The following is a 26,149-nucleotide window of genomic DNA, read 5'->3' on the forward strand; positions in this document are numbered from 1 at the left end:
CTTGAAGAGGTCCTTTACATCCCTTGTAAGTTGGATTCCTAGGTATTTTATTCTCTTTGAAGCAATTGTGAATGGAAGTTCATTCCTGATTTGGCTCTCTGCTTGTCTGTTACTGGTGTATAAGAATGCTTGTGATTTTTGCACATTAATTTTGTATCCTGAGACTTTGCTGAAGTTGCTTATCAGCTTAAGGAGATTTTGGGCTGAGACGATGGGGTTTTCTAAATATACAATCATGTCATCTGCAAACAGGGACAATTTGACTTCTTCTTTTCCTAACTGAATACCCTTGATTTCTTTCTCTTGCCTGATTGCCCTAGCCAGAACATTCTTTAATATGATTATTTGTTTTCTGCCTAAAGGCCAATTATAAAGTTTTTTTGACAAAAATTATGATCACAGGTAAAATGCACCAATGATTTTTCTTAAAAACATATTTTTAAGCCTCATTTAAAAAACTTTTCTATTACATGTTTTAATGCTATATAATTGGCCAAGAATCAAATTAATGTTTTGAAATGTATATTGGTTTATTTTAGGTCAATTTCTGCAAAATAAATTTTCAAAGATGAAATTCACTGAAGATGTCTATAGATGTAGATTAAAACTTCTTGTTTTGATTAAGATTTTAGCTAAGATAAATATGTTAGCTGTAGTTTTTCAATTCAAATAATATTCAGGAAAAAGTATATAATTATCATGATTTAATTTGCTGGTAATTATCTTAAGATTTTAGCTTTAGAAAAATTAACTTATTAAATATGGGAACTAGGAAAGGCATTATTTTCATTTAGGGAACTGTTATAATGTTATTACAGTTTTTACATGAAGATAGTTATCTAGTATAATGTTACCTAGTATAGTGTCATTGAGGACTGTATTATTTGTAATATATACAGTATATTATACTTTGTTTAATAGTTTTCTTATCAGGGTCATATGAATTATGAAAATTCAGTCCACTGGCAAACAGATCTGATGTCTTTAAACTAAATGGTTTTGTCATTTAATTAGCGTTTGTGTCTGATATTCAGATTCCTAATTTTGTTCTTTTATTTTCCATAAAATATGTGACCATACGCAATAATAGGGTAAGAAGATTGTTTTACTTTAATGTGCATTGAGTTTCTGGATATATGTGAAAATATTTGTAGTACTTAAAATATTTGGGGTTACCATAATATGCTTAAGAGAACTTTTGTCAATCACATTAAAAAGCTTTAGGTGATAAACAACTAATTGGTTTGAGAATTTCAAGACAGTATATTGAACTCCCCTTCCCCAAAGAAATTTTGACTATTATAAAACTGTTCTGTATGGTTTTTCTCCTAATAATTTACAGTTAGGTTTTTCTGTGTGAATCTCATTATGTATTTTGTCCTTCCTGACACCTGCCCTGTTTTTATTTCCCCTCTATTACCTACTTCCGATGGTGGTACCACCATGTGCTGTTTCCCCTAAGCTAAAATCGTGGAATCAGTTTTAACTTCCATTTTCCATCACCCACCATATCTAATCAGTCACAAGTCCTAAAAGTCAAAACAAGCAATGCTAACATCGATCCTCTATTCTCCATTTCCTTTCATGTTTTATTCATTCAGCGATGTTTATTGAGTGTCCATTATATGGCAGCTGCTTGCTGATGAGTACAGCAGGGAACAAAATGACAGTCTCATCCTCTGCTACTTATATCATAGCAGAGGAGATACACAATAAAAAAGTAAATAGTAAGACAATTACAAATTATTATAATTCCTGTGTAGAAACTAAAGCGTGAAGATATGAATCAAGCAGGGGTCAGGGTGGGGGCAGGACACTACTTTGGCGAGGGCGGTTAGGATAGAGCTGATTTTGAACTAGCCATTCAGGGATTCTGGGCCTAGAGGATGGTAAATACAAAGGTCTGATGCCAGAAAGGATTTCACAGATTTCAAGAACAGAAAAGAGTTTAGTGCTGATGGAAGGCATTCATTAAGAGAGACTGGGCGGTAATGTGGGAGAGGCAGGCAGGAGGTTACTTACAGAATTCTACTGTTTTTCAGAAAGGAGTTTGAATTTTATTCTAAGAACAATGAGAGTGTTATAATTTCATTCATGTTTTCAAAACATCACTTTGGAGAGAATGGTAGAAAAGGAGAGATCAATTAGTAGGCCATTATAGTAGTCCCAGGTACAGACATGATGATAACTTGTAGGGTAGTATTAGTGGTAATGGAGGAAGATGAACAAATTTCAGGTATATTTTGGAAGTAGAACAAATGATGCTTACTGATGTGTTGAACGTAGGGAGCAAGTTTCATTTTAAAATGTCCTTGATGAAGTGGCAAAAGAGTATTATTCTTATCAAATGTCAGCTTTTGATTGTATGTCTTAATATGATATGTGAAATGGGAAGTACGCTTAAAGTTCTACTGCAGCAAATCAGAGTTGTCTCAAGGAAAAGCATTTGTGCAGTTGTTTGAAGAGCAAGGTGAGTAGCTACTGTTTTCATGGAACACCGTGTTTACTTGAAAGCAAGACAGTATTCAGACAGGCATTTCATAGATATTTTTAGGAAAACAAACTGCCTGTCCTTTAAAGGAAAACAACTGACATTATTTGTTGTTAATGATATTTGAACTTTTAAAGTGAAAATTAGAGTTTTGGAAAACCTGTATTCATCAGTATGACCTTGACATCTTCTTGGTATTTAAAGACTTTTTGGATGAGACTGGTGGTGATCTTGACTAATGTGATTTTTTAAATGGTATAATGAAATAGCCAATATTTAGAAGATCTGAATAACTCAGTGGACTAAAAATTTTCAGATGACCAATGTAAAAAATCTTGTATAATAAAGATCTATGCAAAGGGCAAGATAGACTATTGGATTTTAAGAGTATGAGGGTTCATAGAAATAATTTGAGTGTGCACACTGCAGTTTGAGAACCTGCCACCTGACAAATTTGGTATAGTATGAAAGAAGAATATCTACAGTGATATAAAATGGTTATTAAAATACTTCTCTTTTTTTCACCTATACATTTGTGGAAGGACAGATTTTTTAATATATATTCATGTGCCACATAATGATGCTTTATGGACTGCATATGAAACTTATGGTTTCTTAAGATTATAATGAAGATGAAGAATTCCTATTGCCTAGTGATATCATAGGTGTTGTAATGTTTGTAGTGCAATGCATTACCTTTTCCATATTTAGATACACAAATACCACTGTGTTTCAGTTGTCTATGGTATTCAGTATAATATGCTATACAGTTTTGTAGCCTAAGAGCAATAGGTTATACCATATAGTCTAGCTGTGTAGTAGGCTATACCATCTATGTTTGTGGAAGTACACTCCATGATGTTCATACAGTGACAAAATCAACTAAGAATATATTTCTTAGCACGTCCTCTTCATTGAGCAACATGTGTCTGTACTTCAACCAAAACAATGTGTCTCAACAGATTGAATGCAGAAACTTTTTCTATGAGGATAGATATTAAGTTTGCAAAATGTAAAACAATTCTTCCCTTCTAACTAACTTTTGGAAAATGTAGCTATTTATAAAAAAAAAAATATATATATATATATAATATATGCATATATATATGTATAATGGGCTTATGTTATTGGTAAATAATTTAGTATGTATTTTTTAAATTTCTGAGTTTTAATTCTCAATATGGAGAACATAGATGGATTTAACCCACATAAACAAAAGGTCTTTAGAGACCTCAGGTAAAGAAATGTGGAGACCTAAAAGTTTGAGAATTGTGAGGCTGGGTCAATTGAGTAGATGGTGATATATGTAGAAATAAAAAGAGATTGGAGGAAAAGCAAGTTTTGTAGTGCATGAGAGGTGGAATCCTTTATTCTGGTGGAAACACCAAGTGGACAGTTAGATATACGTGTTTGTAGTTCAGAGCTCAGGATAGATACCTGCAGTGAAGATACAAATTTCAGAGTAACCATATAACAGTAGTATTCAAGGCCATGATCCTGGCCAGTCATGGTGGCTCACGCCTGAAATCCCAGCACTTTGGGAGGCTGAGGTGGGAGAATCACTTGAGCCCAGGAGTTCTAGATTAGCCTGGGCCACATAGTGTGACCCCATCTCTACAAAAAAATAAAAATTAAAAAATTAAAAAGAAGTTTAAAAGGACATTATTCTGGATGACTTGAGAAGTGTGTAGGTTAAAAAGAAAAAAAAAAAAAAAAAGATTCAAGTCTTGGAGCACTCCAGCATGTATAAGTTAAATAGAAAAGGGAACTTAGAATAGCTAGGAGAGAAACCAGGAGGATGTGAAGAACAGAACATTTCAGGAAAGTGGGTTAGTTTTGTTGGCAGCTGGTGGAGGATGAGTAAGAGGACCCTCATGATGGCTCTTGTCATCTCTTGTCTGTATTGGTGCAGTAGCCTGTTAACTGGCTTGCTTGCTTGTGGTTGTGCCCATCTGTCCTACTGCTAGAAAGATTGTCTTTCAAAGATAGTGAACTTCCCTCTCTTTCAGCTGCTTAAAACCTAACAATATCTCTCTCATTTCAAATGGATATCATAATTTTTTTCCATAAACTGACACTTGTGTATTTTTAGATTAATCTTTTGCTACTAATTCCCTACCCAGTCTCCCACAACTTACCAACTTTAATTTGAAATTACTTTTAAAGTGGTGTGTACTATGCTTTTTACTGTTTTCATGTGTTCTTTCCTCTTCTCAGAATTCCTCTCTTCCCTAGCTCATCTTTTCCTATTCATTATTTAAAACCCAATTCAGGCAGCACCTTCTTTGGGGAGTGTTTTTTTGTTTGTTTGTTTGAAGATTGGTTGCCAGATTTGTTGAATGTGATGATAGTTTTTTCATCATTGATTTTATACTTAATTTGTAGCAATAATTACTTGATTTTTGTGACATGCATGTGTTCATTCATTCATTAAATAAATATTCATTCAGCCACCTATTTTGTACCAGGTATTGATGTAAGCACTGGTGATACAGCTGTGGATGACACAAATGTGTCCCTGAAACATAGAAGTTACAATCTGGAGGAGTGAATGCATATTAAAATATGTTATATATTAAAATATATTTTTCTTTCCATTTATGAAAGAATTAGTGGTGCGAGATAAACTATTTGGTCTTCCGAGGACATGATAAGTACTGGTGTTAAATCAGTACGTAAACATTGACATATTCTATAATAACCTTAAGAACCCACTGAAGGCTGGGTGTGGGGGCTCACCCCTGTAATCCCCGCACTTTGGGAGGCCAAGGCGGGTGGATCACCTGAGGTCAGGAATTCCAGACCAGCCTGACCAACATGGTAAAACCCTATCTCTACTAAAAATACAAAATTTAGCTGGGTGTGGTGGCACACGCCTGTAATCCTAGCTACTCAAGAGGTTGAGGCAGGAGAATCACTTGAACCCAGGAGGCAGAGGTTTCAGTGAGCCGCGATCATGCTGCTGCACTCCAGCCTGGGTGGCAGAGCGAGATTGTGTCACATGGAATTATGTTAGATGTATTATGCAAATAATTTTTATTCATTGTACTTACTGTAATATGTATATGTTTTCATCCACAGTTCCTGCATCGTAACTCACATAACGCTTGTTACAGCCTTTTGTTCTAATATTGGGGTGCCTCAGGGCTCAGAAGCAGGCCTCAGAAAACAATCTCTCTGTGACCTTCTCCTACCCTCTCACCTGCTTCTTTCTCTCCTGAAGGCAGGGGTCTTCCTCCACCTTTCTGTCTTGGAGATGGCCATAAAGAAATTCTCTGACCTGCTCTGTCTGATTGTAGGTCTTACCTTCATTTCAGAAGGGGTTCTGTCCCATAGTCTGGAGAAGGAATGCTGCACAAAGAGGCCAAGAAGAAGCTGAACAGACAGGCCTGGCTGGGTTTCCCCATTCAGTCTGTTAGTATTTGATCATATCTTTTTTGTCCAGTCACATTTCTGTATGGTTGTCAATCATGCCTAGCCAATGCAGTCTCCACAAAAGGCCAAAGCAGCCGGGTTCAGAGCGCTTCCGGATAGCTGAACACATTGGAGGTTCCTGGAGTGTGTTGTGTCTGCAGAGGGCATGGAAGCTCTGCACCCCTTCCCCCATACTTGCCCCATGCATCTCTCCATCCATATGCTTTGTAATATTCTTTATAATAGACCGGTAAACGTATTTCCCTTCCGGAGGTCTGTGAGCCGCTCTGGCAAATAAACCCAAAGAGGGGGACATGGGAACCCCAGCTTGAAGTGGGTTGGTCAGAAGTTCCAGAACTGATGGAAAGGGGGCGGTGGTCTTGTGGGACTGAGCCCTTAGCTTGTGGGATCTGGTGCTATCTCCAGGAAGATAGTGTTGGAATTGAATTGGAAGAAACCCAGCTAATGTCGACTGCAGAACTGATTATTTGCTTGATGTGTGGAGAGAAACCTCTACACATTTGGTCGCAGAAGTCTTATTGTATTGTTGTGGTGTGAGAGCAGAGGAAAAACACAGTTTATGGTTTTTTTCACTCTTTTTAAGTTTAAATTCAATATGAGAAATTTATTGAGAGTTTTATTTCTGTGCAGAGGCTCCTTGACCTTCTTTATGGGATACCGTAGAAGTGAGTTCTTTATGTAGACTTCTAGAGTAAAACACTGTAAGTTTCTTTGAGTTTTGTATATCTTTTTTTTTTATTTTTTGTTTTTATTTTTATTATACTTTAAGTTCTAGGGTACATGTGTATAACGTGCAGGTTTGTTACATATGTATACATGTGCCATGTTGGTGTGCTGCACCCATCAACTCGTCAGCTCCCATCAATTCATCATTTATATCAGGTATAACTCCCCAATGCAATCCCTCCCCCCTCCCCCCTCCCCATGATAGGCCCCATTGTGTGATGTTCCCCTTCCCGAGTCCAAGTGAGCTCATTGTTCAGTTCCCACCTATGAGTGAGAACATGCGGTGTTTGGTTTTCTGTTCTTGTGATAGTTTGCTAAGAATGATGGTTTCCAGCTGCATCCATGTCCCTACAAAGGACGCAAACTCATCCTTTTTTGTATATCTTTTTTCATGATTTTATTTACTTAGATATTGTCACTTATCAGTGCTGTAGCAAAACCACTTTATTATAACTTAGCACAGAATTTCTCAAAATGTCTTCTTTGGATCAGTCAGACTGTGGGATATTTTAAAATGTTACACAAAGCAAACAAAGCAAAGAAGAAAGTTAAAAAACTTTTACTAATTGCAGGCCTGCTTTGATCCTTTGCTATGCTATTCACTATGACTCTTCAAGAGAGATTCTTATAAAAAATAGTATTTCATAGGGGTCTTTGACCAAGAAACTCTTTTCTTTTTTTGCATGGAATATCTTGTGAAACTGTCTGTGGGACACTAGGTATGAAATGCTGATTTTAATATTGGATTTCATGCTAAAAGGTATTTGGATTCACTTCTAGAATTATCCTTCATCCTCCTCCCCTCCTTGAATCCCATACTTTATAAACATGATTATTTATCATGACCAAGTGGGGTTCATCCTAGAAATGAATACTGGTTTAATATTCAAAATTGAATCAACACAATTCAACATTTTAACATTATAAAAGAAAAACCATGTAATAATTTCAATAGACACAAAATTTTTTATAAAAATCTATCATCTATTCTTTGTAAAAACTTCCAGCAAACAATAGAAGGGAATTATCAACCTGATAAATCAGGGCATCTATAGAAAATGTATAGCTAACATAATACTTTGGTAACAGATTTAATACTTTTTTCCTAAGATTAGGAGCAAGGCAAGGATGTCTGCTCTCTACTTCTATTCATTGTACTAGAGGTTCTATCTGTTGTAGTAAGGCAAAAAACTACAGAAAAGCTACCTGGACTAATATGCAAGTTTAGGAATTTTGCAAGATACAGGGGCAATATGCAAAAATGTTTTATTCCTATACATTAATAACAATCAGAAAATTGAATTAAAAAACTCCACCACTTATAGTAGTATCAAAAAATATAAAACAGTAAATAATCTGAAAAGAGATGTAAAAGACCAGTATAATGAAACTGGAAGCCATTATCGAAAGAAACTTAAAATAAATGAGGTATTCTGTGTTCATGGGTTTGAAGACCCCATATTATTAACATGTCAGTTCTCTCCAAATTGATCTTTAAAGTTGATGTAATCCCAGTCAAAATCCGAGCAGTTTTTTAGAAAATTGAAACAAGCAGATTGATTTTACAATTCGTATTAAAATCAGACACGTAATTAAGTAGATATCAAGACTTTATAATAAGCTATAGTAATTAATACTGTAGTTTTATATAGAGTAGTAATAGTACGTGTAGTAGGTACACTATAGGGGAGTACTACACTATATATAGTGTAGTATTGGTGTTAGTGCAGATAGACCAGTGGAACAGCAAAGAAAGTGCAAATATATATATGTGTGTGTATATATATATAAACACGTGATCATTTGGTATATGACAAAGATGACACAGCAGCAGTGCAGTGTGGTAAAGGATAATCTTTTCAATATATCATTTGAGGTCAGTTGGATATCAGTAAAGAGAAACAAAGATTGACTTTGACTTATATCATAAAAAAACTTAATTCCAGATGGTTTGTAGATCTAAATATTAAAGGTTAAAAAAATAAACCTTACGTTAGAAAATAATATGAGAACTTAGAGTAGAAAAATAATTCATAAATAGTACACAAAGCATTAATCATAAAGAAAAAGATTAATTACTTAGACCACATTAAAATTATGAATTTCTTTTCTTTTTTTTTTTTTGTTGAGACGGAGTCTAGCTCTGTAGCCCAGGCTGGAGTGCAGTGGTGCCATCTGGGCTCACTGGAAGCTCCCCCTCCTGTATTCACACCATTCTCCTGCCTCAGCCTCCCGAGTAGCTGGGACTACAGGCGCCCACCACCGCGCCTGGCTAAGTTTTTTGTATTTTTAGTAGAGACAGGGTTTCACTGTGTTAGACAGGATGATCTTGATCTCCTGACCTCCTGATCCACCCGCCTCAGCCCCACAAAGTGCTGGGATTACAGGCGTGAGCCACTGTACCCAGCCATGAATTTCTATGCATTAGTTCATGGAAAGACACCATTGGAAAGGTTTTAAAAAGACAAGTCACAGAGAAGAAGAAATTTGTAATACAAATGAACCATGCCCAGAATATTTGTATTGGTTTTTGAAGAGTATGATGAAGTGAAGATGTGTTTTAGTTGTTCCATCAGTTAATCCCATTTAAAAGGGACCATAGTTTTTTGAGTCTCAGATTTTGGTCATAAAGTAACATTTATAAAGAACCTAGAAACACGTGGTATTGAGTAGAATCAGTGCAAATGTAGTTCCTGGAGTGTAAGGGCTGTGCGTGATTAATATTTCAATTTTTGAGTCTTGTGCGATACCTGACACGTAATTACCTTCAGCCTAGTTTACTGAACTAATGGATGAATGCTTTATAATTACAAAGTTTGCATAAAAGAGGAGACACTCATATGAGGACTGGCCTTTGAAGTTTAAATTAAAAAAATCACAGTAAGCAGTTGGATAAAAGAATAAAAGTACTAACATTTTTAGGATAAGGTGCATTTTAGAGATGTAAAACATTGAACTTTATAGGGAGCGTACTCTGATACTTATCTTCCAATAGTGGCTGGGTAGAGGAAAGTATCTTTGATTTAAAAGGCGGAATGGAGAAGAAAGAATTTCTTTTTTTCTTTTCTTTTCTTTTTTTTTCTTTTCTTTTTTTTTTTTTTTTGAGACAGAGTCTCGCTCTGTCACCCAGGCTGGAGTGCTGTGGCGGGATCTCAGCTCACTGCAAGCTCCGCCTCCCGGGTTCATGCCATTCTCCTGCCTCAGCCTCCCTGGTAGCTGGGACTACAGGCGCCGCCACCTCGCCCGGCTAGTTTTTTTGTATTTTTTAGTAGAGACGGGGTTTCACCGTGTTAGCCAGGATGGTCTCGATCTCCTGACCTTGTGATCCGCCCGTCTCGGCCTCCCAAAGTGCTGGGATTACAGGCTTGAGCCACCGCGCCCGGCCAGAAGAAAGAATTTCATCTCAGGAAACAGGATTTTCTAAGCAAATAATGCTTTTGGAGAAGTGGAAATGGTTGAGACTGAATATTTGTGGGAGCTAACTGGAGCTTGGATTTAGCAACTGGCAGAAGAGTGTGGTGTATCTCAGTGAATTTTTGAAGCGTCAGGTAAATCTCTAGCATTTGAATGCATGTGTCAGGCGTATGATAAATGATGTGAATTGGTAATGATTACATTATTTAAATTTCAACTTTACATTTTTGCAGAGTTCTAAAGTTCCTGTTGCTTCAGACAATGGATGAGCAATCACAAGGAATGCAGGGGCCGCCCATTCCTCAGTTCCAACCACAGGTAATTTATCCTAATTAAGGTGGGCAGAAGTATATATAATCTATGTTAAATATGTGTAAGCAAGTAGTACATTTACAGTTGCTTTAGGAAATAAAGTAGCACAAAAGTACTAATTTTGAATTTCCAGGTTTTAATCAGCATTTTTTTTTTTTGCTTTGTTTTTCAGTTTTGTTTATGGCTTTTAGGTATAATTGTTTTAGGTGTAATTAGTACACTTTTTAGATATAATGATTTAGGTGTAATATATTATTTATTTTTAATTGATACAGTACAATTGCACATATTTTTGGGGTGCAGTTTGCCATTTCGATAGAAATATTTATTTAAAAATGTTGTTTGATAATGCTTAGTTCCCGTTTACAAACATGAAAACAAAAAGGCAGCTTTAGCTTTTAACTTTATTTGAATGACCTGTAAGTTCTGAACATTAGTATTAGGTTTAGGGAAGGAAGAGAAAAAAAAAAAAAGATGAGACTGTGCCTAAGTTTGGGAGTGCCAGTATATTTTGTACCTGCCCCTGCTTTAGCGGGCTGATCTTGCCTTGCCCACAGCTGCCTTCCACGATGGTTACTTTTCTCTCCCTCTCACTTGTAGTGTATTTCTCCTGTGATATATTTGCTTGTTTCTTGTATTTAATAACATAAAATGAGGTGAAAAAATCTTTTAGTAAAAAATGTACACATATTCATTATTTAGCATCCTGCATTCAGTGTGAATGCTTGTCATAAAGCTAATGTGTAATGACATATTTAAAATAACAGTCACCACCCCATGTCGGGGCGATACCTCATTTTTATTGCTGTTGTTCCTGAAGACTGTATTTCTCAGCTTGGTGTTTGAGTCATTCTACAATATATCTCACATATACTCTGCTAGCCTTGTCCCAGTTTTGTTTGGATAGTATTTCTGAAAACATTTGGGCAATTGATAAGTGTTCTTTCACAAGAGTTCTATAGTCAAATAGGTTTAGGAGACTTGGGGAAAACAGCAACTTTGTGGCAGTACTTCCTCAGAGCCTTTCCTACACTAGTGTGCATTGTGAATGAATTTTAAAGAGTGGTAGGGGCTTTAGTGTTTTCCAAACTTAATTTGTCTATGGAATCCTTTTTTTTATTTTTAGTGCGTCTGTTGACTTCTCGCAGAAGCACTGTTCAGAGAATAACCATCTATAAAAAAATGATCTTTTCTGCTTCTGTGACTTTGTTCATTTTGTACCCTCCATCTTCCCCTCCAATTTTCTAAATCCTGCGCGTCCTTTAAGAACCATCAACAAAGCCGTCTCTACCATAAAGCTTTGTCTGATCCTGTGAAAGCAGTATCTTTCCTTGGAAATGTGGTGGTATCTTCTTTGCATCTCTCTTCTGGTATTTCTGATACTTTGGTGTCATTTTTATATGGGCATTTTTCTTACCTCTCTTACTAGATTAAAATCTCCTTGAGGGAAAGGACTGTGTCTTACTTACCTTGGATGCCCTGTGGTACTTCAGTTTCTCACATGTAGCAGGGGCTCAATAAGAATATGTAATTGAAACCATCCAGGGACTCAATGAAATGAGTCCTTCACTTAATTGCACTATTACATTGCTTTTCTTTGTTATACCTGTCTGAATTCTCTATATTGAGTAAAAAGACGCCTTAGCTTAAAGTAAGACCAATATTTTAATTTCAAGAAGATTTTTTTTAAAGTCCCCATATATATTTATATTATGGTCATAAATTATATTATCAAGATTATAATAAACATATCTATTAAATATAGACCTCTTAGGACTCATTTTACACACATATACAAACATTATTGTTTCATATCATATTATTTCCAGCAAAGACAACAAAATAACACCTCTAAAAATTAAGTAGTTCATGTTTTGAGATTTTGAGATTCACAGTTTTTAACAACCTTCTGTTTCAAAGAGGAAAAAAATAAGCGCTTTCATTTTTGCCTCCTACTGACTCACCAACCAGGAAAGGTGGGATTGGCAGTAGGAGGGAAAAATAAAAGTGATTGTTTTCCTATGAGACACTGGGCTGCCCCACAGTATAAATTTCAAAATTATAGAAGCGGTTCTGCATTTCTTTTCACACTGTTCCTTTCGTTTATGCCTCCTGCTGCTACTCCTGTGTGGGTGGACCTCTTTCCCTGTTGGAAACAGGCAAGTGTCATCCCAGGTTCTAGCTGCCTTGTGGCAGGTGGGGGAAGGGAGATAGATTTCTTTTTCCTCCTCTCCGCATTCACACTGATGGTGTGAGACAGTGAAAGAAAGATTACCTGACAGGAGCTTATAGGCATTATTGCTTATTAAGTCTTTGAAAAACGTTACTGCTCTCAGTAGCATTATTTTAGAAGACTGGGAAAGGACAGCCTCTGCTCAGCTTTGACAACCTTTTTTTGTTTTGTTCCACACCACTGACCTGAGTAATGGGGGTGATATGGCAACATCTGGTTAGCCCAGTGACTTCTTTCACTTTTGTAGTAGAAGTCTGGGCATAAACAGAAAACTAAGGAAGTCGGGTTTCTGAGTGTCAAATACCAATTCCCTGTTATAATTATAAGTGATATCTTGGCATATCCATTCTTTTTCTTGTTTCAAAGTGAATACTCTCACTCCATAATGCGTAATATGTGGACTTATTTTTGGTACAGTATAAGTTCCTTTTGTTTTGTTTTAGAATGTGAGATTTATGTTTCTTTATTAATGTATTTTGAAATTTTTTCTATCAGCTCCACTCTTTCCTACCCTCCCTTTTTTTCCTCCTTTCTTGTTTCCTTCCACTAGCATCTAGAAGGTACTGAAAGGGTATTTTTACTAGATTCTTGTTTTGTATATTTTCATTGCCTTTGGACTCTTGTTTGTGGAACGGTGGATTTAGCTTTTTTTTAAAAAAAATTCAAATTGTATAAAAGGTGGTGACTGGGAAATAGTAATATTTTTACTCTTTACTATAAGACTAATTTTAAACAATGGAAGTTTACAGTTAACATTTTGTGAGTATTTTGATTTATGGTTATTGGCTGAAGATGGCTATGGTAGAGTCACATTTTTTCCAAAAAGTTAATTATAAACTAATTATAATCAGAGTACAATTTTAAGAATTTTTATGAGTTATTGGAAGGAGGATTAATTTTCATTGTGATGTGATCAGAGGCCTAGGTTGTTTTTTTTTGTTTGTTTGTTTGTTTTTTAATTTGAAGATAGTGTAACACTTTGGCTACTTATGATAGAGAAAAGACATGTCACTCAGATCTATGGGTAGAAAAACAGATATTCCTTATTCTTACAGTGTGGAAAGTATGAAAATCTTATCTTGGAGTCTTGCAACTTAACCAGTAAGGTAGACTGACCATTCCTTTAAGCTTCATGGCAGTTCAGACTGTAATCCATTTACTATTTTGCATCTCTGTGAAGTGAATGTGGAGGGATGAAATAAAGTTTACCTTGAGTAGCATGTTCAGGGTAGTAATCAGGGTTCATTGTGGGCCAACCAGAAAGAAAGTTTCCCACTCTATTGGATATGAATTTTAGACTCGATAACTCTATTACTTTCTTTATTCTCTAGCTTATCTTCTGGAGTTCCTTTCTTTGTGAAATAAGTGTCATTTAACTTGTTTATTTTGGTCAACTGATTTTGCCAACGTGTTTGTCATAGGCATTGAGCAGAGTACTTCTATTTTTGGAAGTCTTTACAGAAATTTAGATGTTACATTCTCCTAGTAACAGTTTCCTTCTTTGAATAACTTTATCGATGGTACAGAATGAGCAATAGCTTTTTTGAGCAAAGAGGACTCTTGCTGTAGGTTAAATTTGTGGCCATGAAACTCAAGCAAAGCCTAATGCTGCTCAGCAATCACCCTTAAGTCATCCACTCCCTACTTTCCTGGCTCCAAACTCTCCCACTTGATATCTTTTCTGTCCTCAAACCCATAACATGTCCTTTCCTCATCCTGGCTCTAAGCTGATGCCCTTGCTCCTGTTTTACTGAAGAAACTGAAGCAATCAGAAGAAAACCTCCACAGTCTCCTACCATAGTTGTCCTCCTCCCAGAGTCTGTATTCACATCGTCTGCCTTTTCTGTTGTTACCAGATGAACTATCCACACTGCTCTCAAAGGCCAACCCTCCCATGTGCACCCCCTATACTGGGTCTGTGCTACTATGCTATTATTTCTCCCCTCTAAACAACAAAATGAAACAAAAGAAAACCCCTTAAACAGTCTATTACTCTTCCTTCCAGTTGACCTATTTCTCCGCTCCCTTTTATAGCAAAGTTCCCAGAAAGGTTTTTCTGTAGTTCAGTCTCCCATTTCTCCTTTCTCTCTAAAATCTACTCTAATTAAGCTCTCTACCCCATTGTGCCACCTAAGCTGCTCCTGTCAAGTCACAGTTATCTCTCCTGCTCCATCCAGTGCCAGTTTTCAGGCCTCATTTTACTTAGCAGCTGCATTTGATAGACTTGATTATGCTCTCTTCTTTGAAACCTGTTCTTCACTTGGCTTCCAGGAATCTTTTTGTTTTCTTGTCTTAATGGTCCCTCTATTGATTTCTTCTCACCTTCTGAGAAGGTGACACTTAACACTGGAGTGCCCCAAGGCTCAGTTCCTTAGAGCTCTTTTCTCTCTAGATCCCTTACTTTGTGTTCTCTTCCAGTCTCATGATTCTATACTGGTGACTCTTAAATTTGTATCTCAACCTGGACCTCTGCCCCAAATTCCAAACTCATATACCATTTGCCTACTTGGCATCAAATTTGCATGTTTCAACCCTAATGCGGCCCAAACTGAACTCTAAATATTTCCCTCCAGACTGACAACCCACCATCTTCTCCTTCTCAGTAGGAAGTCTATCCTTCCAGTTGCCGAAGCTAAAACTCTTAGAGCCGTTACTAATTTCCTCCTGTTTCTCTGATCTCATATTTAATGTTAGCATTCACCGTAGGCTGAAGCTTTAAAATATATTTAGAATTTAAGCACTTCTTTTCTTCTCCACAGCTGCTACTCTGAAGTTACTTTAATCTTTCACCCATCTTAACACAGTATCTTCCTAATTGATCTCTTTGTTTTCATCCTTGCTCCTTTCCCCTTTAATCTATTCCCAACAGCAATATTTCAGTCACATCTGTTTAAAGCCTTTCAGTAGTTTCCCATTGGCTTGCTCATTCATCTTCTTCAAGTATATACTTTAATATCACCTTCTTGATCACTCAGTGAAAATGGAACCTTCCCACTCACCCAGTATGTCCACCCTGCCATATTTTTCTCCATAGAATGTATCACCTTATCACTTATTTTGTTCATTGTTTTTCTTCTCTTAGGTATAAGCTCTCTCCCTAGTCCCAGCGTGGTACACGTAGTAGTCCCAGCGTGGTACACATAGTACACATTCAATAAATATTTGTTGAGTGAACAACTTGGTTTCAAATCAACCTGTCCTCTTTCTTTATGAGCCCTGTTTTTAAAATGAGTATTAAAATATATAAATATCTTCAGAATTTGTCTTTCATTATACATGTAACCACTTTTTTTTAATTATATATTTGTTTATTGCCTTTTTAGTGTCTTTCTGCTATATCCCCCTCCAGTAATGTTTGTGGAATAAATGAATAAATTGTTAACCACTTTTACTCTCTCTCTCTGTCTTTCAGTAAAAGGCTTTTTCTCTCCATATTTAACTTTATCAGGTATAGCTGGTCATGCTCATAGGGAAGTAGGGGAGATGGGAGTATCTTTGACAGTAATTAATTATCTTGCTCATGATAACATAGAAGAGATAATCAGTATTTTTGGTTACATCATTTGGATGTAATAATTATTATGCTGGTAATATAACTAATGACAATTAAATGCTACAAATACCAGGGTCTTATACATTTAATTAGATAACTGGTTATATTTGGTCACTCATTTTTCTTACACAATAGTAAAATTTCCTCCTTTGATAAAAGGCCAGTTTTAATGATTAATGGCATGTTGTCTAAACTGATGTAAATCTCTGACACTTAGGAAACTTTAGGAATAGATTACATTTGACATAGTTAAAAAATTTTAGGGAGATAATTTTTCAAATAGGAAGAAACACGAATAATTAGGTCTTGGTGGCACATATGGTGTTTTTTTGTTTATTTGCCTTTTTTGGTTTCCAGTGAGGTCTGTCGAAAATGTGACAGAAAGTCTGTAGAATACATGATAGAAAGGATATTCTGGTTTGTGCAGCTTGGAGGTGGGTAACACCTTCTTAAAGATAAAAGATAATAGCATGAGCTTTATTGCTAAATAAAATTTGAAAGTTATTTTAAAGTTTTGTTGGTTTTAAATTTTGGAGAAATGCAACAATATAATATAAAATATAAGGTAGTTTATTTAATTAAGTAGCACAGGAAAATCACCAGTAAGAGATGAATTTGCAGTAACAATGAAAACCTTATTAATGGTGTTAATTATTGTAATTAATACTGGCTTGTATATTAAATCATTGATAACAATACCTCGAGGAATTATCAGGACATAATTTTCTCTCTGGGGAGACTATTGAGTTCATGCTGTGACTCTTCTAATTTCCCCAGAGAGGATTATCATCATAATGTTATCCTGAATTATCTTATTGCTCAGTAAGTGTCCTTGCCTTCAAATTTAAAGCAAATTAAGAAATTAATTTAGTCCTGGGAAGTTATTGTTTAAGGAGTCTGCACCTGTAAAAATAAGAACCAGTGGCAAATGGAATGAATTTTATTTTCAAATGAAAAGTATCTGTGTGAAGGAAACTCAGTAAACACAGACCGATATGTAGAAGTTAATCCCAATTAGTTAGTAAGATCTCTTGTTAATGTGAGTGTATTCACATAAAAAAAAAAAAATGTTTGTTAATAAGAATCCAGAACAGTATACTGATTCTCTACTAGATTCTACTTAGAGCTTGTAATAATTATAGTCATGCCCTATGTATTTTGGGCCTTTTACATTCATTTAGTTCTTTCAAATACATTAACAGAGTTAGTATTTATTCTCTACTTCATGGCATTTCGATAAAAAGCTAAGAAAAAAAAAAAACCCTTTGGACTCTACCTTTGAGAAACTCAGTGTCTGGAAGGAGAAATGTATATACATAGTTGACCCTGGAACAACAAGAGGGTAGTTTGTGCAGCTAAAAACCCATATATAACTTTGACTCCCTAAAAACTTAACTGTAAATAGCCTACTGTTGACTAGAAGCCTTATTGATAATAGAAACAGTCAATTAACACATGCTTTGTATGTTTTGTCTATTATATAATGTATTCTTACAATAAACTACAGAAAAGGAAATGTTAATAAGGAAATCATAAAGAAGAGAAATGATAGTTAATATTCATTAAGTGGAAAGTAGATCTTCATCTTTATCCTCATTGTCTTTGCATTGGGTAGGCAGAGGAGAAGGGGAAAGAGAAGGGGTTTCTTGCTGTCTCAGGGAGGGGAGAAGTAGAAGAAAATCTACGTATAAGTGGATCTGCACAGTTCAAACTTGTATTGTTCAAGAGTCAGCTGTATAAACAACTAATTAAAAGTATGTGTGATCCAGGACCCAACATGGTGCCTGAGTTTGTATGTGTCTTGATAGAATTGAATGACTACTGTCAATTGCTACAGAAACAGAGGTAGAAGCCAATAAAAGCTGCCTGAGCGAGTTGAAGATGATTCCTTAGAAGAGCTGACATGGAATTGAATCCCAAAGATGAGCTGTGGTTTGCTGGGTGTGAAAAAGGAAGTTGTTCAGAAGGCATGGGAATAAGCAAGTGCAATGCCATGGGCATGAGGCCAGAGTTCACAGTGCACTTGGGAAATACATGGTGCAGCTGGTGGAGGGGGCCATAGCGAGGTGCAAAAGTGACTTGAAAAGCCTTCTGTCGTAGATAAGGCATCATTATCCTCATTTGATAGTGGAAGAAACAAAGTGGGGTTTTACTTCCATAAAAGTTGAAGGTCCTCTAAGTGACTCTTCTCAAATCTAAAAGCCATTTTGTGCCGCTTAGAAAAAAAAAAAAAAACCTGGGTGATTAAGGAACTTCAAGGAACTGAGACTCAGTTTACACTCCAAACTGAGAACAGGAAAACATCAATTTAAGTGATTTTATTTGGTTTATATTTCATGCTGATTTGAATCTCAGTATTTTGCTGAATTATTTTATTCCCAGTAACTTAAAACATATGGGACATAGAACATCATTCAACCAAAAGAATATAGCTATTTCCTAAAAATAATTCTTTACTTGAGTGGGAACCCATTTGATGATACCATTTTTTATTTAAAGCCCCTAATATAATGCTACCTACAGTGGAATGTAACTCAGCAAAATGAAGTGTGGCATTGATAACAATATACTATAATCGCTACCGAAGTATATATATATGTATATATTACCTGCCTGATGATCTCCTAAAGGAGACCTCCTCTTATACAAGCTTATTTTTATACAAATTGCAGTGTGGCAGAGAGACCCAAGGGTAGTTGGAGATGTGCAGCTATGCTCCTTCTCATGTCAGCTTTCCACATCTACACTGGGTGACAGGACATGGGAGCAGATGAGACAAGCTGTCACTCACCCACACTGCCCTTTGAAGAAAGGCCATGGGGGGAAAAAGGTGCCGCAAATGGGCTGTGAAGTTTACATACACTGCCCACTGTTAAACAGATTACGTCTAATGAAGTGTCTAATGCTCAGGCCATATCAACCTAATCCTTGGTGGCAGTTCATCCCTCAACTGCCAAAAAACACCGCCCTCTGGCCCTCTTTCGCCACTCTGGCGGCCAAGCACAGGGAGGTGCCCAGTCTTAATAAACCAAGACAGTGTGTGATCTGACATGCAAATGTAGGTCATTGCATATGTAAATGTGTGATTACAAACCTGCATGCCAAAACACATTAGTGAGACTTTGCTCTCAGCATGCGGTTGTCACACTGCCTTAGCAGTTCACGCTAATATTTGTCAAGTTATTGTGCAGACAGAAGATGGAATTCCCAGTCAAATTTAAAGTATCTGAATTGTTTGATAGTGTTCCTTCTAATGATGAAGCTGTATTTTGCTGTTGAGATCGACAAATCTTCATTAAGTGAAAGAATGATCTCTGTGTATGGGAGAAGGATTTATACTTATTAGATGACACAGACTATTCTAGTGCGTCAGTATAAACAATTATTAGGCAATCATAGACAATTTAAAGCATGTTTCCTTTTTTTTAAAAAAAAAACCTTTTATTTAAAGTTAAATATGTAAAAAAAAAAAAAAAAGCCAAATATCCATTGGATATATCTGAGAAGTGGTACTTTGTGAGTTTCTTTGTTACATATATATCATTTTGTCACATTGACACTTAATTGTAAATTCAATGGCTATGAAAAGAAATCCATTTGCAAATGAACATCATGGCAGGTTATCTCCCTTTATATGATAATTTTATTTTTGTTCTATGTTTCTTAGTGTGATATGCTTTTTCATCTTCATTTTTAACGCATTTCTATTCCATTTTTGTCTTTATTTTTTATTTTTTTTTAGTCAAAAGACTTAACACTGAAAATATCTGTGGATTATCATGTAGGTTCGCATAACGTTGGGTCATATTAAAGGTGACTTTGCTTAATAACATGGCAGTGTGGCATAGGCTATACTTGGGAAGCAACTAGACATTCACTTGGTTTGATGACATCTACATTATAGGATTGGTGAGAGAATTGAGTTTGATGGCATTTAGAGTCCTGATATACAGTGCCTGCTAAGTTGTGGGGACGAAAATGGGACCTTCTATCATTGTTGTAGTAATTATAACAATTATCTTATGGTTCTATATTTATGAAATGAATTTGAGAAATTTGAAACATTTCTTGTACTCTCGTTGTTTTGCATATTTTAAAGGAAGCATGATCTTTTTCTTGACAGTATTTTGGACTTCTAGAAGAAGAAAACAATGTACAAAAACAAATTATTGCTTCTTTTTTTAAAGAGAAAACATTGGATTTGAATTATAGTGACTCTTTGGCAGAATTTTACAGTTTTTGTTAGCATGATAGATGTAGTGAAATTAAAAGATAAAATGTACTAGGGGTTAATGCAAAGTTTGGCCCATATATCAAAATAGCCTTCTGCGTAAGTCCGGATTATGGGGTCATCAGCCATAATTATCAAAGGTTTCTTTGAAGGCCTAAGAGTTTAAGCTGAATGTAATGTGCTCACGAACCAGTGCCATCTTTGCATTAATAGGTCTTAAATATTCAGTCTCATTAGAGGGTGCACTAGCCTGGCCCCACAAGAACGTCATGTTTGGCTTGGAGAGTACAGAGGGGACTGTGGGTGTGAGGGGAATGGTAAAAGGCATGGAAGAGGGTGCTCATCAGTACTCCAGGAATCTTGAAAAGGCTCAGGCATGTCTAGCCAAAACAGAGAAGATATAAGGGCAAGTGATAGTTAAAATAGGCTTTTTTTGTTATATTTTACATAGCTAGAGATGCTAAAATGAATGCCATCAGGAATGTAAAAGGTAATATTCCAACTTTAGCGATAGACAGTATTTGACTGTAGTAGATGTTCAGTTAGTGTTTACCCCATAACTGAAGATTGAATGAATGAGTCCATGAACAAAAAAGCGAACAAAAGAACTAAGACAATCGGTAAAATTTATAACCTGAGTTTTGTCTCAAAATGGGGATGGCCACTGTGCCCCTGCCCCCAATATCTTATAATTATTTCTCTCATAGCATAGTGAAGAGCCTCTTCTATGTATTTACTTAAGCCATTTGAGACAGAAATAATATATCATTCATCTCTATTTCCCTAGCAGCCAGCATAGTGCGGTAGTAAACTTCTTGCCACTGGACATACTCTTTGCAGAAGTTAAATAACTGTCAGGAAGTTAAGTATTCCATGCATTCATTAGTTGACAGTTTGGACTAAATGATTATATATTTTTGTAAGGTCCATTTCAACTCAAAGATCTTTGCGAAAGAAAAGAAATATCAGAGAAATACTAGATTGGGTGGGACAAGTTTATATTCTGTGAACTAAAGACAAGTTCTAAGGAGTTCCTATCTAAAAGTTCATGTTGTATCTTTCTTCTTTAATTAACTTTTTCTTTTTAGGCTTTCCTATCTCACATAACATGTGTGTGTGTGTGTATATATATATATGTTCTAATGTATTCCTTGTTTATTCCCCTCACTAGAATGTAAGTTCCTCAGGTGCAGGGATTATTGTCTCTCTAGTCTGCTACTGTATCATCAGTGTGTAGGGCAGTGCCTGGCATAAGTTAAGTAAATGTTTGTTGTTGAGTGAATGGATGTCTGCAAACTTACCCTAGGTGTCACCTACATATATGAAAATGATCAGTGATTGTGTGTATTGTGTGTATATTGTGTGATTGAAATTTTTTCTGACATTTTTAATTGCAGAAGGCCTTACGACCGGATATGGGCTATAATACATTAGCCAACTTTCGAATAGAAAAGAAAATTGGTCGCGGACAATTTAGTGAAGTTTATAGAGCAGCCTGTCTCTTGGATGGAGTACCAGTAGCTTTAAAAAAAGTGCAGGTAAGATGATTTTAATTATATAAATCAATGTAAAATTATACTGTGTGAATTTTAGATGATAAAAGTATATCCTGAATGATTGGGTACTGATAGCCTTAAGTTGCGAATGCTGGGAAAGAATGAACGTTGTATTTTAAAAGCCAGAATCAAGTGTAGGATAGAATGGAAATATTAGTTTTAACACTATTTCTAGGCTTTAAAAATTGAGCTGGTATTGAACCTCAAAAAGCTTTCACAACTCTAGATTTTAAGAGACAGATTTGAGTTATCACCATTACTTCTACCTGTACATTTAACTAGCTGTGGAATTCTCACTGAAGTTCTACAGCTGTAGGCACTGTAGTCAGAAACTAGAGTCACAAAATGTACTGCCCGAAGTTAGTAAATGGAGGTTAAACTATACTAGCAAAAAAAATGAAAGGAAAATGAAGTGAACTTTATTTACTTGGAAATAAAAACGAGGCAGATAAAATTAGAACATTGATACCTAACTTTAAAATCCCTTATTGTATTTGTGTCATTCTGGAATCAGATTTGCTCTGTAATCCAGACCCTTTTCTGTCTTCTTGAATTCATTTATCTTGCTCCAGCTCCTCTTTCCAAGTCCTGCCCTAACCCTGGAGTTGCAGTCCCACTGAGCTACCCTGGAATGCTCACTTGCCAGAGCCCTGTAAGTTTCACTTGCCCTAATGAGATCCTCTGGCCTAGAAAGTACTTGTCTTTCTGCCTTCCAGCGTGTATGATATCAAACAATAAATCACACAGTGACTCATACACTTTTACTTCCCTTTTTCAATTATGATAATAGTTACTCTTCACATGTGCTATAGCCTATTTTGCTTTGCAAGTCTGTTGTCTTTTTTCTGCAGAGACCTGTGAAATCTAAATGTCCTTTTTTTTTCTTTAAACTTCTTAAGGTGATTAGTATACTTGTGACAGCCAATATAGAGATGAACAGTTTTAATTTACATTTAAAAATGAAACAGTAATGATTTATAAAAGGTTTTATCTGGTGTATGTGTTAGATGTAAACAATAATAGAGATATCCCCATATCCACAAGCCAGCTTAAGAAATAAACATTAAAAATATTTTTGACATGTGTGTGCCACTCCCTTCCCTCAGAGATAACCATATCCTGAATGTAATGTTTATCATTCCTTTGTTTTTCTTCATAGTTTTTCCTACACTAGTATGAACTTCTAAAATAAAGTCTATTGTTTACTTTTGCATTTTTTTGAACTTTACATAAATGAAGCATGTTTTATTTATGTATCACACACATTCACACTCTCACAGAGCTTGCTTTTTTTCAGATAGCATCATGTTTGAGCACTTAGTCTGTGTTGGTGCATGCACTGTAGTTTATCCTTTTTGCTACTGTATAATATTCAACTGTTCTTGTTGATTGCTGTTTAAGTTGTTTACAGTTATTTGCTATTATAAACAATGCTTCTCTGATATTCTCATGTCTTTCCTAGTATACACATACAAGAATTTCTCTCTTGTTTGTGCTTAAGAATGGAAATGATTGAGCCACAGGGGATGCATGTGTACTGCAAGTTATTGCCAAGTTGTTTTCCAGAGTTGAACTGGTGTAAGTTTTCACCAGCAGCATATAAGAATTGCAGTCTTCTCTGTTTTCATATGCCACTCAGAGCTGAAGAAAACACAATATGGAATGTAGTTATTAGTGTTTATGAAAGAGATTACTTTTGGAACAATTATTCCCTTACAAAAGAACTCTTTGATTCATTTTTAAAATGTATTAAATTTGTACTATGATCTCTGAGCACCCAGGGAAATAAAAAAGAAACTAGTGGTATTATTCCTGCCCTCCAGGGGAAAAAGAGTCTATCTAGAACAATTTAATGTTAAACCCTGTGGCATGGGTTCCTGATTTAAATAAGAGTTCACAGAATGGAGATGTGAATTTGAGCTGTTGGAATTGGTGGAATTGGAACTTAAGCCAGGCTATAAATATGAGCCCAGATTGTGGTGAGCATTGGAACCAGGCAGAGGAATTTGAAATGTAGGCAATCGAGGATGCACTGTGGACTCTCAAGTAGGGTAACAGTCTTCAAAATCCATTATTTTCAAAATAAAATTTCAAGCTCAACATACAGAATAGAGTGGAGAGAACATAGCTGCCAATCTGCCACAGGGTGTCAAGATGGGAGGATGGATGGATTGAGATACATTTGTAGGTCTCTGGGGACTCTTGGATCCCTTCTCTGAATCTGAGTGTGGAAAGGAGGGCTCAGTTCTGTCTCTAGTGATTATTTTTTACATTGCAGAACCTTCTCATTAGAAATAGAAAGAATGGAGGAAGGGGTGGAGGGAGGCAGAAAAAAAGCTCTTGTTGCATTTTTCTATTAATTGGAAATTTGGATAAGTGTGAGTTAATTTGCACAGTCGTATTTCCCTTCAGTATTAATTGGATATTATCCTCTAGCTGCCTCTGTTTTACGCTGTGATAAACCTAAAATTACTGTAGGAAGTTAAAGTTTATTCTTTTGGATTATCCCATTCCTTTCTGCTTTAGTGTTGATATTGTGACATCTTCTAGTTTAAACCTAATTGCTTCATAGAAGAGAGAAATGATATTGTGAAGATATTCTTAGCTTATTTATGAGGGAACGGCGCCATAAATCTTTGTAAAGAGAAATATATTTGCATTTTAAACATGTTATTGATTCTTGTGATGTATTACACTTGTGCTGATCAGGAAAACCTATGGTTCTTTCTTTTTAAAAAGTCATCTCTGCAGCTTAAAATAAAAAAAAATTTAAAATATTGCTGACCAATGCTTTTCCTTTTGAAGAATGCTAACCTAACTCTTTACAGAAATCCTTAAAGAATTATATATTGAATTTTTTCATGCAACTTTTTATTTTAAGGCTATATTACTTGTCTCAAGAACTGTATTACCGTTCCCAGGTCCACTAGACTCCTTGAATACTTCGGTTGAGTTCATAAGCTAAAGTATTGGTTTTATCATTGATTTATCTGCTTACAAAGTTTTAATGAGATAACATCCAGAATCCTCAGCTTAGTTTTTAAGACCCTTCCCTACTTTGTCCACTCCATTTAGTTCACTTATTCAGGGCCGTTAATGAAGGATGTGCTCAGCTCTGGCCATTTTACTGCAGGTTTGCCTGTTACCTGTATGGGACAGAAGAGTGTGTGTGCTAAATGCATGTTACTTCTTGGAAATCATAAAGTGATCTGAGAGCCTACAGTATATGGCAACATTAACCAATCTTTTTGAAAATGTACCTGTATCCCATCATGGTTCATTTGCAAAAAAATAAGATGGTGCCTTAACTAATAGAACAATTGTGAAATTCTCTGTACCAACTTTGCTTTTCTCTCTTGCCTCCTTCTTCAGTGCTTCCCTCCCTGCTGATCATTGAATCCATTCCTCCAGTATTTATTGACCACCTCGTGTTTATTGGTCAGTGGGTAAGGCTTTAGGAAGATTAAGATAAACATAATGAGACTCATGGGATTCTAGTGGGGTTACAACAAAGATACCTCTAACATAATGAGATAAGCAGTGTGACGGGAGCAGCCTTGAAGAGAACAGGTGTGAGGAGGAGCTTAGGAAAGAGGCTTCACAGAGTTTGTGAGCTGGCTCTCAAAACTTACATTCTTTATGTTGGAAGATTATCAGAAACTTTTTTTGAACTGGTATATGCAATCTCTTATATTTTGCTCATTGATTAGAGCTATAGGATTGAAGTTGGTTTTTATTTTATCAATCTGACATAGTGTTACAGTAGTGTGAATTTTGGGTCTCGCTGTTTCTTAGTTCTTTGACCATTGTTACTCTCATTTTTAAATAATATGTGAGGAATTTTGATTCTTTGTTCATTAATGCTTAATTTCTCTTTGCTTGCTCTTAACTATATTTCTAGATAACACTATTTTACTGTGTGGCAGCCATTGTCAGTGAGAATTCTTTTAGGAAGAAAAGCTAAAAAGAAACTTTATGTATTTATACAAATAAACATAAAGTGATAATACTGTTCAGATTCACCTTTTGATTCAGGTGATCTCAAAAAGTCTTCCCCAAAGTATTATTTGATATTGAATGCTTACCTTTTATTTACTTACGTTTGCTAGTTGCTTTCAAGTATTTTTCAAGCAAATAACTTTTTAATTTCTATTAATAAGTTACTTTTTTTACCTATGTTAATTTTAGATTCTGCATG

At 35.7% G+C, this 26,149-nt stretch overlaps 1 protein-coding gene across 1 annotated transcript in view; it reads left to right on the forward strand.

Moving 5' to 3' along the window:
- The window catches only part of NEK7 (NIMA related kinase 7), a 149,731-nt gene that overhangs the window by 63,716 nt on the left and 59,866 nt on the right, over positions 1-26,149 (forward strand). The window contains exons 2-3 of the mRNA XM_023224704.3: positions 10,300-10,384; positions 21,793-21,933. Coding sequence (XP_023080472.1) covers positions 10,328-10,384; positions 21,793-21,933 — 198 coding nt within the window. The 5' untranslated portion in view covers positions 10,300-10,327. The remainder of the gene's footprint in view (positions 1-10,299; positions 10,385-21,792; positions 21,934-26,149) is intronic.

This window comes from Piliocolobus tephrosceles, chromosome 1, assembly GCF_002776525.5.
Source record: "Piliocolobus tephrosceles isolate RC106 chromosome 1, ASM277652v3, whole genome shotgun sequence".
Taxonomy (NCBI): domain Eukaryota; kingdom Metazoa; phylum Chordata; class Mammalia; order Primates; family Cercopithecidae; genus Piliocolobus; species Piliocolobus tephrosceles.